This window comes from Ptychodera flava, chromosome 10 (genome assembly GCF_041260155.1).
Source record: "Ptychodera flava strain L36383 chromosome 10, AS_Pfla_20210202, whole genome shotgun sequence".
NCBI classification, from domain to species: domain Eukaryota; kingdom Metazoa; phylum Hemichordata; class Enteropneusta; family Ptychoderidae; genus Ptychodera; species Ptychodera flava.
The window spans coordinates 10,425,578-10,438,502 of NC_091937.1; the positions used below are offsets into that span (position 1 = coordinate 10,425,578).

The window sequence follows — 12,925 nt, forward strand, 5'->3', positions numbered from 1 at the left end:
ACGACGATGGAAATTTCAGGCCCTGTCACATCACTGTATCTTTAGCACTGCAATAGCCATGCCATCACAGCACTGGCCACAGACCTGTACACCAGCCCCAGTAACAGTAATAATATTTTATAGTGGTTCGCAGTAAAAGCGTTAAAATATTGTTTTGTCGGCAGCGGCAGATGTAGCCGTTTTCGGGCCTGTGGCGGCCAGTGTATGATTGTTTGCTACAAAGTAAGTAAACTGGAGGCGGGAATTTACTGACTAGCGATTGGTCAGAAGTTTCGGAAGAAACACTTGTAGGCGTATGATTGGCTACTGTCGTGAAGGTGGCTAATGACTTTCGGATGGAGCACGAGGTCGTGTCACTCAAGGCTGCAAGCTTGAACCAGACAGCACGTCGCAAGAGGCCAAGTTCTCTCCCCCCACCCTGGCAAATTGCAACATTTAATTATCTGAGATTCACATCGTGCAAATTGACCTCTTTCGTAGTATAGTTACATAAAGTTGACACTTTTATACTGTGCATCTGTTAGGTCTCACACCCTAAGTCACCCACGCTTTTCCAGAGAACTTTTCCCTAACAAAAAGGAATAGGGTTTTTATCTCTTGTTTTTAGTGCTGGGTGCTAGCCACTGTACCATTTCTCTCTTCGCTAAGACTTTGGATTGTTTTCTGGGTTTCAAGGCCACATCCGCACCAGAATAAAGGTTGCGAGCCACCTTCCCTGATATAGATCGTGAGTTACTTGTTTATTGAGTGAATGAGAGTGTAGACAAAACTGGCGCGTCTTTGTATCTTTTACTACATTTTTCTGAAATGGAATATCTATTCACCAGGTTGGTTTTAACTCAGGAGATGGAATCGTATTCAAGAATGTCCCCGGATCCCGAACTGCTGCTATTGTAAACATAGAAGAAACCTCAAATATTAATGTTACAGGACGTTACGCTTTCAGAATCGACAGTGCAGAAATACAAGATGGAGGATGTAACACACAAGGTAAGGAGCTCATCGACAAAAAACGATAACTTATGATTACTGTATTGTCGTCATTGTGGGTTTGTTTTTGTTTGATGTGACAAATGACGATGATGAACACTGATGAATATGATGATGACAATGGTCAGGAAAATGACAATTATGTCAACTACGGTGATGATAATGGCAATAATCCAACTTGAGAATGGCTATATCAATGAAGAAGAAGACAATGCTGATGAAAATTATCATGTAAAAACGACTACGACGACCACAATGATGATTTTGATGATGAAAATGATGATAACATTGCCTCATTTTTGCAAACATTTGGTTGCCTAATTTCCTTTTTTCAGGTTCAATAACCATTTACCCAGAAACTGGAAGAATGCTTGGTGGAGAGAAAGTAACACTAGTTGGGCATTGCTTTGGTAAATCTGGTGGTGACATGATCAGATTAAAGTTCCCTGCCAAAGAAGCCGTTACATGTGGTTTGACAGAAGCAGGCAGCACAGCTGTATGTATTACTCCTATATTCTACGAGGTCGGCAGGCTACAATATCATGTTTCGACAGATGGGGGCGCCAGCTACCCTTACGTTGGCATATTCACTGTCCGTAAGTATGCGTAGACCTACATATAGTATCAAGAAGTTTGCCGTGGCTTATGCCAGCTATTTGCTTTGTGACTTTACAAACTTAAACATTTAGTCAGGACCAGATTCTCCATCTGCACTCAGTATTGGTCCTTCCGGTTCATGGCCATGGATCATCCGCACATGGCTGAATCTCAGAGTCCAGCACCTTCTTGGGAGAGATAAGATATTCGCGGAATCGTGCAAAGGAAAACCCGGAAAGTGGTCGTACACGCATGGTAGTGTATTGAGATCAGTACTTTCATTTCCTCATTGTCAAGAATGAATGCTATATCTTACATGATAGCTAATAATAAGGGTACACCCCATCAAAAGTGACTCCAGCTGGTGTACGGGAGTGTATTTAAGCCCTGTTCATATGGGCTTGCCTTGTACGGAAGAAATGATATAGACTTTCATAGTTTCATTGATGACTTATGGGCTCTCAGTTATCACATACAAGAGCTTTCGTGGGTTTTGTCTTGACTTTTGAACTTGATTCTGATTGCAAGTCACCGTAAAACGCACTAGGAACTGTGAGTGATAGAATAACCACGTCCTGCCATTTCAATAATACTTTTAATCATAAACTATAGGGCAAGAGGAGTTTTTGCTGAGTGTGGGAATTGATTTCTCAACCAAGGGTTACATAAAACTAGGGTAGTCAGAAACTGCAGAAAAATATACAATTGCTGTGTAACACGACTGTATGACTCGTTTCATTTCGGCAACAGCCTAAACATTTCACAAAAAGCTAACGCTTTTAAATGTTCTAACATATTTCTAACGTCTTAATCGCCATACGGCTTAATTATTCAATCAACTTTGCATGCCTGAACAAGTCTATTGACTGAACATTTTTAGTCACATTTTATCTTTTGTCTATACCGTGTCATGTGCAGTAAATATAGAACGAACGGAGCCCATGGTAAAGCGGTTGGATAGCAGCTCATGGCACACCATTGAGGGAGGTGTGACCATCACATGGCCAACCTCCATCTTCGAGACAGCTTCCTTGGTTGACATCCGTCTATACGGATACGAAGAGGACGCCATCAGCGGTCATTTTGGTTGGAAGAGACTATTCGATCTCAGGGATGGAGTGTCCAAAGCCGATGGAAGATTTTCATTTGACCCCCGAGAGCCAAAGACAGTAAATAAAATCGGTGCATTTAGGATATCTGCAGCTTCGGAAGACGACGACGACGAGCTGTGAGTAAAGACCTCTTACTCAATCACAATAATATTCTTTGGTTCTCTTACACACAGTGGATTTTGGCAGTATAAAATTGTAGCAGAAATGTTTCTATCGTAGTATGCAACATCTTCCTATGAAGCTAACGAATTGTAAGATAAATGATTAGGCAATCTCCAGGTATTGCGATGCCCTTGTGGTCAATGAACAAAAAATACTTCCACAGTTAAAGATAAAATGAGCCCCGAGGACCAATATTCGGACTCTTAAACATTTACATTTAATCTGCCACTTGTTGGGGCTCATTTTTGAGCTTATTGAGTAGATAAACTTCCATCTGTTTGATAGTGTAAAAATTGAAATCATTATCTTCCCATCGGGTTAAGACAGAGATGGCGGCCATCTTGACTTTCAAGAGTCACTAAACATCTGGAAATGTTTTTGCAGTACCAATTTTGCATGGTGACACTTAAATTTTATTGTTGATTTCGAAAGGTAATGGTTTAAGGTTTCATTGGATAAAATTTTGGCAAACGTTTCCGTCTGTTATGTACAAACTACCTGAAGGCCCAATCATCTGTATCCTTTTGTTCTTTTTTCGATACGATAGTTTTGAATCAAATGCAACTTATGTTAAAGTGTTTACAAAGTGTAATTTTTATCTTCAAAAGTCTTTCACAGTTTAAACTCTACAACAACAAATTTCGGCAATATATCGTATTCAGGGAAAATCAAAATCATAATTTTGTTATTTTGTTGTCGAATTACCGTGCTTCCAAATCTCTGCCCTGTGCTTTAATGTCTGGCTTATATATATATATATATATATATATATATATATATATATATATATATATATATATATATATATATATATATATATATATATATATCTGTCTCATCTCTATGGGGGAATAACGGTTCTCAAGATGTAGCAGGTGACACTTCGTTTAGTCAGTAAGTTTTAAAATGAGCCCTAACACGTGACAGATTTAATTAATGCATTGTTAATTCTAAAACTCCGAATGTCTGTCCTCTAGGCGCATTATATGGAAATGTATTTATATTTTTGTTATGTTCTTTGGTCAGTTACAAAATCTTTACACTCCTCTTATAGGACACTGGAAGCAATTTGGAGCGATGTTCACGACCTCATTTGGAATATCCGCGCTGATCCTGGTATGTTGTGTGAAAACTGGTACGATGGCGCCGTGAAAGCGTCGGCTTTTTCTGAGGACCTCGCGGCTCCATGCCCGTGTACCTTGGACCAGGCCCGTGCTGACATCGGCAGATACACGCATAGTCCTGGTTGCCGCATTGGTTCAAGACGCCTTGACAATTGCTATGGGAAGCCAAATGCTATACACTGCGTTCGAGTGAATGTACCCAGGTACTCAAATATAGCCACACACAGGAGTGGATCACTTTTCGTGTGTACATTACAATAATTAATGGCATTATCTTTACGACAATTTGAGTTTTAGGACATTTCAACGATTTCAATATATTTTGTACTATTACCCGGTTATTTGTGAATTTACGAGAACAAGTGAGAGTGAAGTAGGCAAGGTGTCGTTTGCATTTTCCGGGTAACTCTTTCCGTAAAAGAGAGGTGTACCCAGACATACAGAGTAATTTAACGTGACAGACAAAAATGTTAGACTCACTATAATACCTGCGATGTCTTTTTATACAGTGATGAGGGTACAGGGCGAGAGTGTTGCTACAACGCCGCTGGAAGCATCATTAACTCGGCGGACTCTTTCAGCGCTGGCCCCTTCCACAGTCGATACCATGGTGGAATAATACCCTACAATAGCGCTGGGAAGATCCCTCACTTGTCTCATTTCAAGGAAGATGTATTGCCGTGGCATCGTTGCTGTGTGCTCACAGACTTCAATAAATCGCTGTGTGACCGTTACTTTGAAGTCAGACCGTCGCACAACTGTATAAGCTATGTACCGCCAACCCCAGGTTTGTCGCTACTATCTGAGTGTTTGTCACTTGATCTTCTGACGCATATCGATATTTTTTGTTGACACATTATTATCAGATAAAGGATTTGTTCGCTACATGTCAGACTTCCGATAACCCGGTATTTTTAAGCTTCTGAACAGCGTAAACGTATGTGGTATGGTATGCCCAGAATATTGGAAATAATCACAGCGACTTTTAGCTTAAATTTATTAAACCATTAAAATGACGGTATAGTGTACAAATGCTGTATATGTGTGTAATCTTTTGGAGGTTATGATTCAAGCAGGTGAATTGGAAGGTACGATAATTTTGTCATAGATACGGGAAGAGTTTTTCGACGATCCAGTCTAGGCCGCAATAAGTGAACACTTTGTCACGTGTTTGTTAGAAAAAAATCGTAAGATTGGGCAAAAAAGTAATTGTCAATTTTTCATTTCTCACAGCGACCATGTTTGGAGATCCTCATATGATAACACTGGATGGACTTCAATACACATTCAATGGACACGGTGAATTCACTCTGCTTAGCGTGAACGATGGAAGCTTTGTCTTACAAGGTCGTATGGCGCCACTCGAGTCAAATGGTAGGTACAGGAAAAAAACACCGTAAATGCACATTACTCGTACATCATCCATCACTTCAGTTTAGGTTACCGTAATTTCACATCAGCTCATAGACACCAATAATATGCTGTTACTTTGTTGTTTGATTGGTTGAGAGTGATAGCTGTAATCTGTCAATATTTCAGGACCGTATCTCACCTAGGGCTGGAGTCTTGAGATGTTAACCATTCTACGGTGGAGCACGAGGCTGGGTTGGGATCTCTCAAAATGTGAAAGCATATGTTTGGCTGATGCCATTTTCTATTCAATGGTGATGCGATTCGTTCTCATGAGGGGTTTCCCCGACATTACACGTTTCTGCTGTGAATGAACTCTATGCTAATAATCTGAGAACTATTGGTGACCTATAAAACTTTCAATAAAAAGACACACGTTTTATTTTTGATAAATTGCCAGGCATTGCGACCGTGTTCAAGGCCTTTGCCATGAAAGGAAATGATACAGCTACGGTACATGTACAGAGGAGTGACCGTAGAATCTTAGATGTATATATTCGTGAGCTCGACGATAATGACTGGCAGATGTTGGACTTTGAAGAGGAAACCTTTTGGGAGATACAAGGTAACTGTACAATTACACATACTGTAACAGCGGTTAGGCTTGTTTGTCGCCTTCCACTTCTTCCTCTATACTCATAAAATGCTCTGATGCCATTGGTCAGTTTTATTTGGTAGTATATTACAGTCCAGCAAACAAAAAGTATAACAGTTGTTGTCGTGCTGTTGTCTTGAGGCTGGAAGTTTTTAACATTTCTCATTAGTCACCATGACAAAATAACTGCTGCACACAGTACCATTTTCATGACAAAGACCAGTAGGCGGGAAAACCTGACTATCAAATGTTAAATACTCACAATCGCCATCTTGTGACGTTATTGTAGTTTTAAAAAGTACACTCATGGGTCTTGGAGGGTCTACTGTGGAGTATTAAGTCAACTTGAGCTCGTTTTAACACCATCTTAAAAGTTGTACAATTCTAAGATGCATGTTCAGTTATAACAATACCTGTTAATTTAGTGGTTTTTGTGTTTTTATTGTTGAGCAGTACAGTAAATAATGTTGTCTCTGACGTAGAGCCTCTTGTTCATAAAATAATTTGTAGGTGTCTGATGAGATGGGGCTTTGGAAACACAATCGAAACAGCTGCTCCTTGCTGTTATGGTTAAACAACTCTAACTTTGGGCAGTCATGTAGTTAGAAAAGTAATCCTGAATTTCACAAATTACAACGATAAGCATAGAAGCTGTGTTTGCTCACACGTTTTTTCGTACCAATTATGGTATCATCGCCAATACTTTTCATCGCAAATGACCATTTTCCTCTGTTTTGTGATAGGTGTTTCCATATCAAGGACAAATATCACAGATAACAAAGTGTCCGTGATATTTGACCTCGGCGTGTCAACTGAAATCTCGGCGGTCGGACAAGCTATGTCTCTCCTATTTCTGGCCAAACCGGAATTCAAAAATCAAACCGCGGGCCTTCTAGGTACCTGGAACGATGACCCGGATGATGACCTCTTAACCCCGGAAGGAAACAACGTCCCTGCCAATTCGAGTCTTAGAGACATACATTATAACTTCGGAATGACCTGTAAGTGGTGTTCTTCCTAATCATAATGTACATTTTAATTGTCAAGCACTATACTTCATGAAATATTTACCATTTGATTAATTTGTCATTTCCATGGACAAATAAGTTAAATGTTTGCTGGAATGTCATAAGCTGAAAAGTTTAGACATATTTTGTTTCTGCCAATTTTTCGCTTCATTCAGTTCAATCCTTATTGCAAACAAATACCTGCAGCGAGTGTGGTATGGCAGAGATAGAGTACAAAGTATACGAGGGCACAAAGAATATCAAATTGACAAAACATCTACCGTATGCCATAGCAATCGACATGTTTGCACGCAGTATCATTATTATGTTTTTTCTCTGTTATAAAATCTCAGAGATAATACTTTTATGTTTGTTGTTTTGAAGTGCTAACTTGCGACAGACTTTAAAATAGTCGTTAGTGTGAACGGAGCCATATTTAAGTGCGGAGTTTGTTTCTTTTGGTGAAGTTTTCAGAAACACATTTATTCCGTTACAACCTTCTAAGTAGTGTCACTTTCAAGCCGATTGAAAATTTATCCAATTGTCAGTTTCAATTCACCTTTGTGTAGATTTGGATGCGAAATTGACTTATTTCTACCTCTAAGGCAGCTTATTCACATCAAATCGTCGCGTCGTAGATATTGATTCAGTATCCAACGTCAAGATCTGACAAAAGAAAGCGAGAGCACAACTTCGTTCACTCCCAGTAAAATTTATAATTTTTGATTTTTCATGTTGACTTTTTAGGGGCGATATCTCCCGAAGACTCCCTGTTCTACTACAGGCCTGGACAGGACGTTAACGCCAACACAGACCTGACGTACGAGCCGATGTTCGACTTGCCGCCCACAAACGATTCTTCTGAGGCCGCTAGTGTCTGTGGCGAAAGCCTTCAATGTCTCTTCGACTACCTAGTTACAGGTGATCAAGAAACGGCCATGGGCTCACGCGTTGCTGTAGAAACCTACATAACAACCGTTAATATTACAACTGAAGGTAAAGAATATCGAGAGGCGTTGAAATGTTTCTTTACAAGTCATTTTCTTGATAAGATAAGACTCTCGTATTCAATCGTGATATGTAGCATATATTATGTTCCCTCTAACAAAACTTTTGACACTATTATGACAACATTGTTCAATGTTATTTTTTATACTCGTCCTAAAATATTCGAATCCAAAGCATTACCACTTTAAACACAATACATCGTGTTTTGTGTAATTGTTAACAAAGGTAATAAAATGAGCTAATTCCAATTATCTTACACTTACATTCACGTGCCTGTGTGAAGATATGGGGGAAAGCGCCCTCACATCCATTGATTTTTTGTCGTATCACGCCCCGGCCCGGTGCTCAAATATGGGCAATCGCATGCATTTCTCAACTATCTCAATTCTTGTTTCTATACGCGCTTTGCTATCCGCAAACGTTCCATTCGTACACAAAGCCAGCGGGAGATTAGGAAAAACGTTTGCTTGTTCATATCGTAGTGGCGCGTGGCGACAGTGGAGCCGCGCCGGTGACATCGGCTTATATTTCTGAATTCTAGTGAAATCTTATGTATACTAAGTGCGTGCCTGTTAAGTATAAATTACAATAAACTGACATCACGCTTTTGTCCTTCTTAAACCTCGATTTCAGCCTGGATCTCTGTTGATCACGTACTAGTACGCATGTTGCTTCGTGCGTTTTAGAATTCTGCAGGTAAACAAATGACGTCATTATGTATGTCAATCTGCGCCGGGAAGCGGCTGGCCATCGCATTTATGAAAAAGCGACACCAATGGCAAAGAATGTTTGATATCGCACGCATTTTTTTGTCAAAACGATGCTGAATATTATGTGAATTACATATTTATCATTCCGTAAGGTATATGATAAAACCCTTAGAGCCCTGATACGTCTTTTCTGGACCTTGGTCGTACAGCGTACGATCTCGGTCCGCAAAAGCCGTATCAGGACCGTAAAGATTATTAATTACCATCTTACGTTTGTTTCGTGAATTTTTACACTTTGACCTAACCTACAATTGCAGTACTTAGTTGCGGGTTTTTATCAACACCAGTGAACGGCGTGAAGAACGGGTCAAGTTATATCGCCGGGTCTGTCGTCATTTTCGAATGTTTACCTGGTTATACAATCAGAGGTTCCAGGGAGAGATATTGCCATGGTAACGGCTCATGGGCTGGTCTCCCAGTGACTTGTGAAGGTAAATGTGCATTGCATATTTTTTGTGAGTCGACAACAGGGATGCGATACTCCTTGCAAAATGATCGCAGTGCAGTATATGGAATGAAGTACACTGTAAATGAACAGATGTTATTTCATTTAATGTACCTATTTAGTTATTTCTATTCACAACTTACATACTTGTTAAATCTATCAAAATATACAGATGTCCTCTTGGGAAATTATAGTGCTCTATGCTACAACCAGAGCGTTAGAAATAATAATACTTATTACTTCACTATTATTACTTTGCACTTGAAGTAATTTGTGTTCATATTGAATATATATATATATATATATATATTATATATATATATATATATATATATATATATATATATATATATATATATATATACACTTATGTATTATATACACGTATAAATTTACTTTCTCGCTTACGGCGTGCTTATGGTTGCTGGACATATATAGTATTTTTGCAAGTTAACTGATACAAATAATTACCGACATTTTTGGTTAAGTTCATCAAAACTTTTGAAGTGGTGTTGGCTCCAAAGGGGCTATTTCATGGTTGCTTGGTGTATTTTGTCTTATTTTGCTTAGTACTTTGTCTCAGATTTAGTGCATATAAGGTTTAATGTTGTTATATGTTGGGTTGGTGTCAGTTATAGGGTTAAGTATTATAACTTATTGAGTCGATATCATTTAGTGAGTCAGTATTACCTTTTTTCCAATCCATTCATTAGAACTTAACGGCGCATTAAGCTTTTGTAAATTTGTGATACTTAACACAAGCTTATCACCAAAATGCGTCTATTACTGAGTACTATTTGACGATACGTTTCTCCAAGTTCAAAGGAGTAAGATTGAATATCTTATAATTTAGGTGCCATTATGACGCCTAAATTTTTCATACAGTAGATGCTACCCATACACACCTATACCTTTTCATGATTTAGTGATAATTTCCTTATGGAAATTATGTTAAGTGGTCGGTAAAGTTGTGACTGTTGGATAAATTTTCTAATCATTTCCATACAGTCATTAAACGATCAACAGTATCATTCGTCAAACAATGCTGTTATTGCAAACGTTGGATTGCAGAGTCTGCGATTGTTTTAGTTATTGTAGTTTTCGTTTATTTGTGAAATCACACATTCGTAACAATCGTGTTTTCTTCTACAAAACAAAAAACATGATTGGTGGTTGCCAAGGACATAATAACAGTGGCCATACAAGTTTACAAATTTTGAAATTTAATTGCTTGCTGAGGGCATGCTTATGATTACTGGGCATTCTTAGTAATTCATCAGGTATGCTAACGTAAATAATCATTGCCATCTTCACTCTCATTAAAACATTTTGAAGGATTATTGGTTACCAAGAGGCTTTGTCATGGTTGCTAGGTGAATATTGTCGTATTTTGCGTGGTATTGTATCCCTCATTTAGTGTTATTACATATTAGGTTAATATTACATATTGGGTTACTTATTACATACTGGAGAAATATAGACTTCCTCGCCGAATAGAAATAGCGTTGAAATATGAATATAACAGAAATAGTGGAATGGTGTTGATTTCAATGAACTCGTTGTTCTGTTGTAGAAAACGTCGGAAGATATTTGCCTCGTATATAGCCTTTGTCTTTGTGTTCTCCTTTTTCTGTCCATCCACAAATTTACGGTTCACTTCGTCTAATTGGGATCTTTTGGTGCAATATTAGCGATACCTTTGGCCAGGCGGAATATTTCAGACATATCTTTGCACTTGTCTCGATCCGGCATTGTCGCTGTCGTTGTATGTAGGCCTATAACAAAATACATTCCGTTTGTAACTCAGCCACTGCAGTGAATCCCAGTCATACTCGCCGTTATCAGAGTGATTATCCCCCCCCCCCCATGCTTTCGACTGATTTGCAATAATATAATCACTTTTAGGTTGATAAACAGATTGGTGTTTGGGAAAAATTTACATCAGCTTGACGTCTTCTACAAATGTGATCATACGACTGACGGAGCTCGAGCTCGTGCAGTTACGTCACAAGATGAAACATTGCCGTGAAATAATACTTTTGAAAAAAAGTTGTTTTGTTTACAAATGAAATAAACCTTATTGTCTTTTTTTTGCGTCTTGTTATTGTAAATGTCGTTCATTTTTTTCGATTGGACAAGACATATTTTGTATATTTAGTGTGGGTCTCTTGAAACCGTTCATAGTGTACGTGCGTAATATGATCCATCAAGCAAGTTCTAAGGGCTTGTGCTTGAGGAACTCTGAAACTGTAAGTGTGACAGAAAGGGCGTTCCATACGACTTTTTGGTAGATGGATAATAATAGTGGGTTATTAATCTTTCACAGTTCCTGTATATTAATCACTCTTAAATTTTGCTCCAGTAGACACACCAGTGCAAAATGAAGATACCAATAAAATCAATGTGACGATGATTGCCATTGGTGTGACCTTTGGTTTCGTTGTGATCTTTTTGTTTGGTCTATGCTTATCGACGGTATACTCGGAATGCAGAAAATTAAAAAAAGAGTAAGTATATTTTTTTCTTTTCCATAGTCTGTTATATCAGAAAAGTACTTTTGTCAGAGTTGCGCAGCACCAATAGAGTCTAACTTATTAAGTTGACAAAGAAACCAATCAACTAACCGACCAATCAGCCAACCAGCTATCTAAGTAAAAAAATGATTCAACAAGCTGTTTAAGTAACTGTTAACTAAATATACACTGTTGAACTTAATAGTATTTTCTTGATAATTCGCTTCCGCAATTTACAAGTAACGAGTCGGCGGAAGATACGGATCATTGTTTATTAAAAACGAGTCATGTTTTAGATTATTTTACCTTTTCTTCCAACCTCCACAAAATAGCATTAGTCGGATGGGCTTTTTCAGCACTTCCGCCTTTCATAGCTTGCAAAAAATTGATTTTCCTTTCGAAAGCTTACGAGCGAGTTGGAAGGGGGTCTGTGATCGACAGTCGAGAGACGCAAGAAGTATTACGTGTATGCCTGCAAAAATATGAATCAACGCCATACCCCTGACAGTTAATAGTTTCGGCGTACAAGCATGCGATTGCAATGTTATCCTCTATCATGATTGACTTTGTCAATAACATTAGCTGTAGAATGAATTTTACCCAAATTATTCCTCGCAGATAAGCTTGCCGTTTAATATTTCTCCGGAATCAGGTAACAGAAAGTCAGGATTATCTCTGCAGGCGTGTCTGATATCACAGTGCTGCACATGCAGGTCATACGTTTATATAAAATGGGTGCTGTATTATTATCCTGCCATTTCTTCTACAGATCTTCAAACATACAAGAAGGCGTTACTCTGCCAAATATTGACAGTGACGGTTGAAGTTGAATAAGGAATTTCAATAAGGGAATTAAGGCCAACGATCCTAACATTTACTTTCGGGTGAACAAGCGCGTAGCAGTTATCTTTAGAGACAGCTTTGCCTGCCATGATAATAATGCAGCATATCAATACTGATAAACAAAGAGGAATTTTCGCTTTCCAAAAAAGTTCGATAGTGATTCGACTAATAAATGAATTGGATTTTTGTGTTTTTATTATATTTGAGTAGACTCAGTCTGTTTTTGTATTCAATTCAAAGTGTGAGGGCGGGTTTGCTCGTTTTTTTTTCTCATCGAAGACCATAGCTGCAAGCATTAAAGTGGGAAATTATCATTTTTAATACGCCAGTTTCATTTCACTAGCGTTAT

The 12,925-nt window shown here is 38.5% G+C and overlaps 1 protein-coding gene across 1 annotated transcript in view; it reads left to right on the plus strand.

The window, feature by feature from the left end:
• Window positions 1–12,695, plus strand: part of LOC139141957 (sushi domain-containing protein 2-like) — a 28,966-nt gene extending 16,271 nt beyond the window's left edge. The window contains exons 8-19 of the mRNA XM_070711735.1: window positions 828–990; window positions 1,326–1,586; window positions 2,506–2,815; window positions 3,916–4,188; window positions 4,495–4,772; window positions 5,219–5,359; window positions 5,796–5,960; window positions 6,734–6,991; window positions 7,745–7,993; window positions 9,033–9,206; window positions 11,583–11,727; window positions 12,503–12,695. Of these exons, the coding sequence (XP_070567836.1) occupies window positions 828–990; window positions 1,326–1,586; window positions 2,506–2,815; window positions 3,916–4,188; window positions 4,495–4,772; window positions 5,219–5,359; window positions 5,796–5,960; window positions 6,734–6,991; window positions 7,745–7,993; window positions 9,033–9,206; window positions 11,583–11,727; window positions 12,503–12,557 (2,472 nt within the window). The 3' untranslated portion in view covers window positions 12,558–12,695. The remainder of the gene's footprint in view (window positions 1–827; window positions 991–1,325; window positions 1,587–2,505; window positions 2,816–3,915; window positions 4,189–4,494; window positions 4,773–5,218; window positions 5,360–5,795; window positions 5,961–6,733; window positions 6,992–7,744; window positions 7,994–9,032; window positions 9,207–11,582; window positions 11,728–12,502) is intronic.
• The last annotated feature ends 230 nt before the right edge of the window (window positions 12,696–12,925 follow it).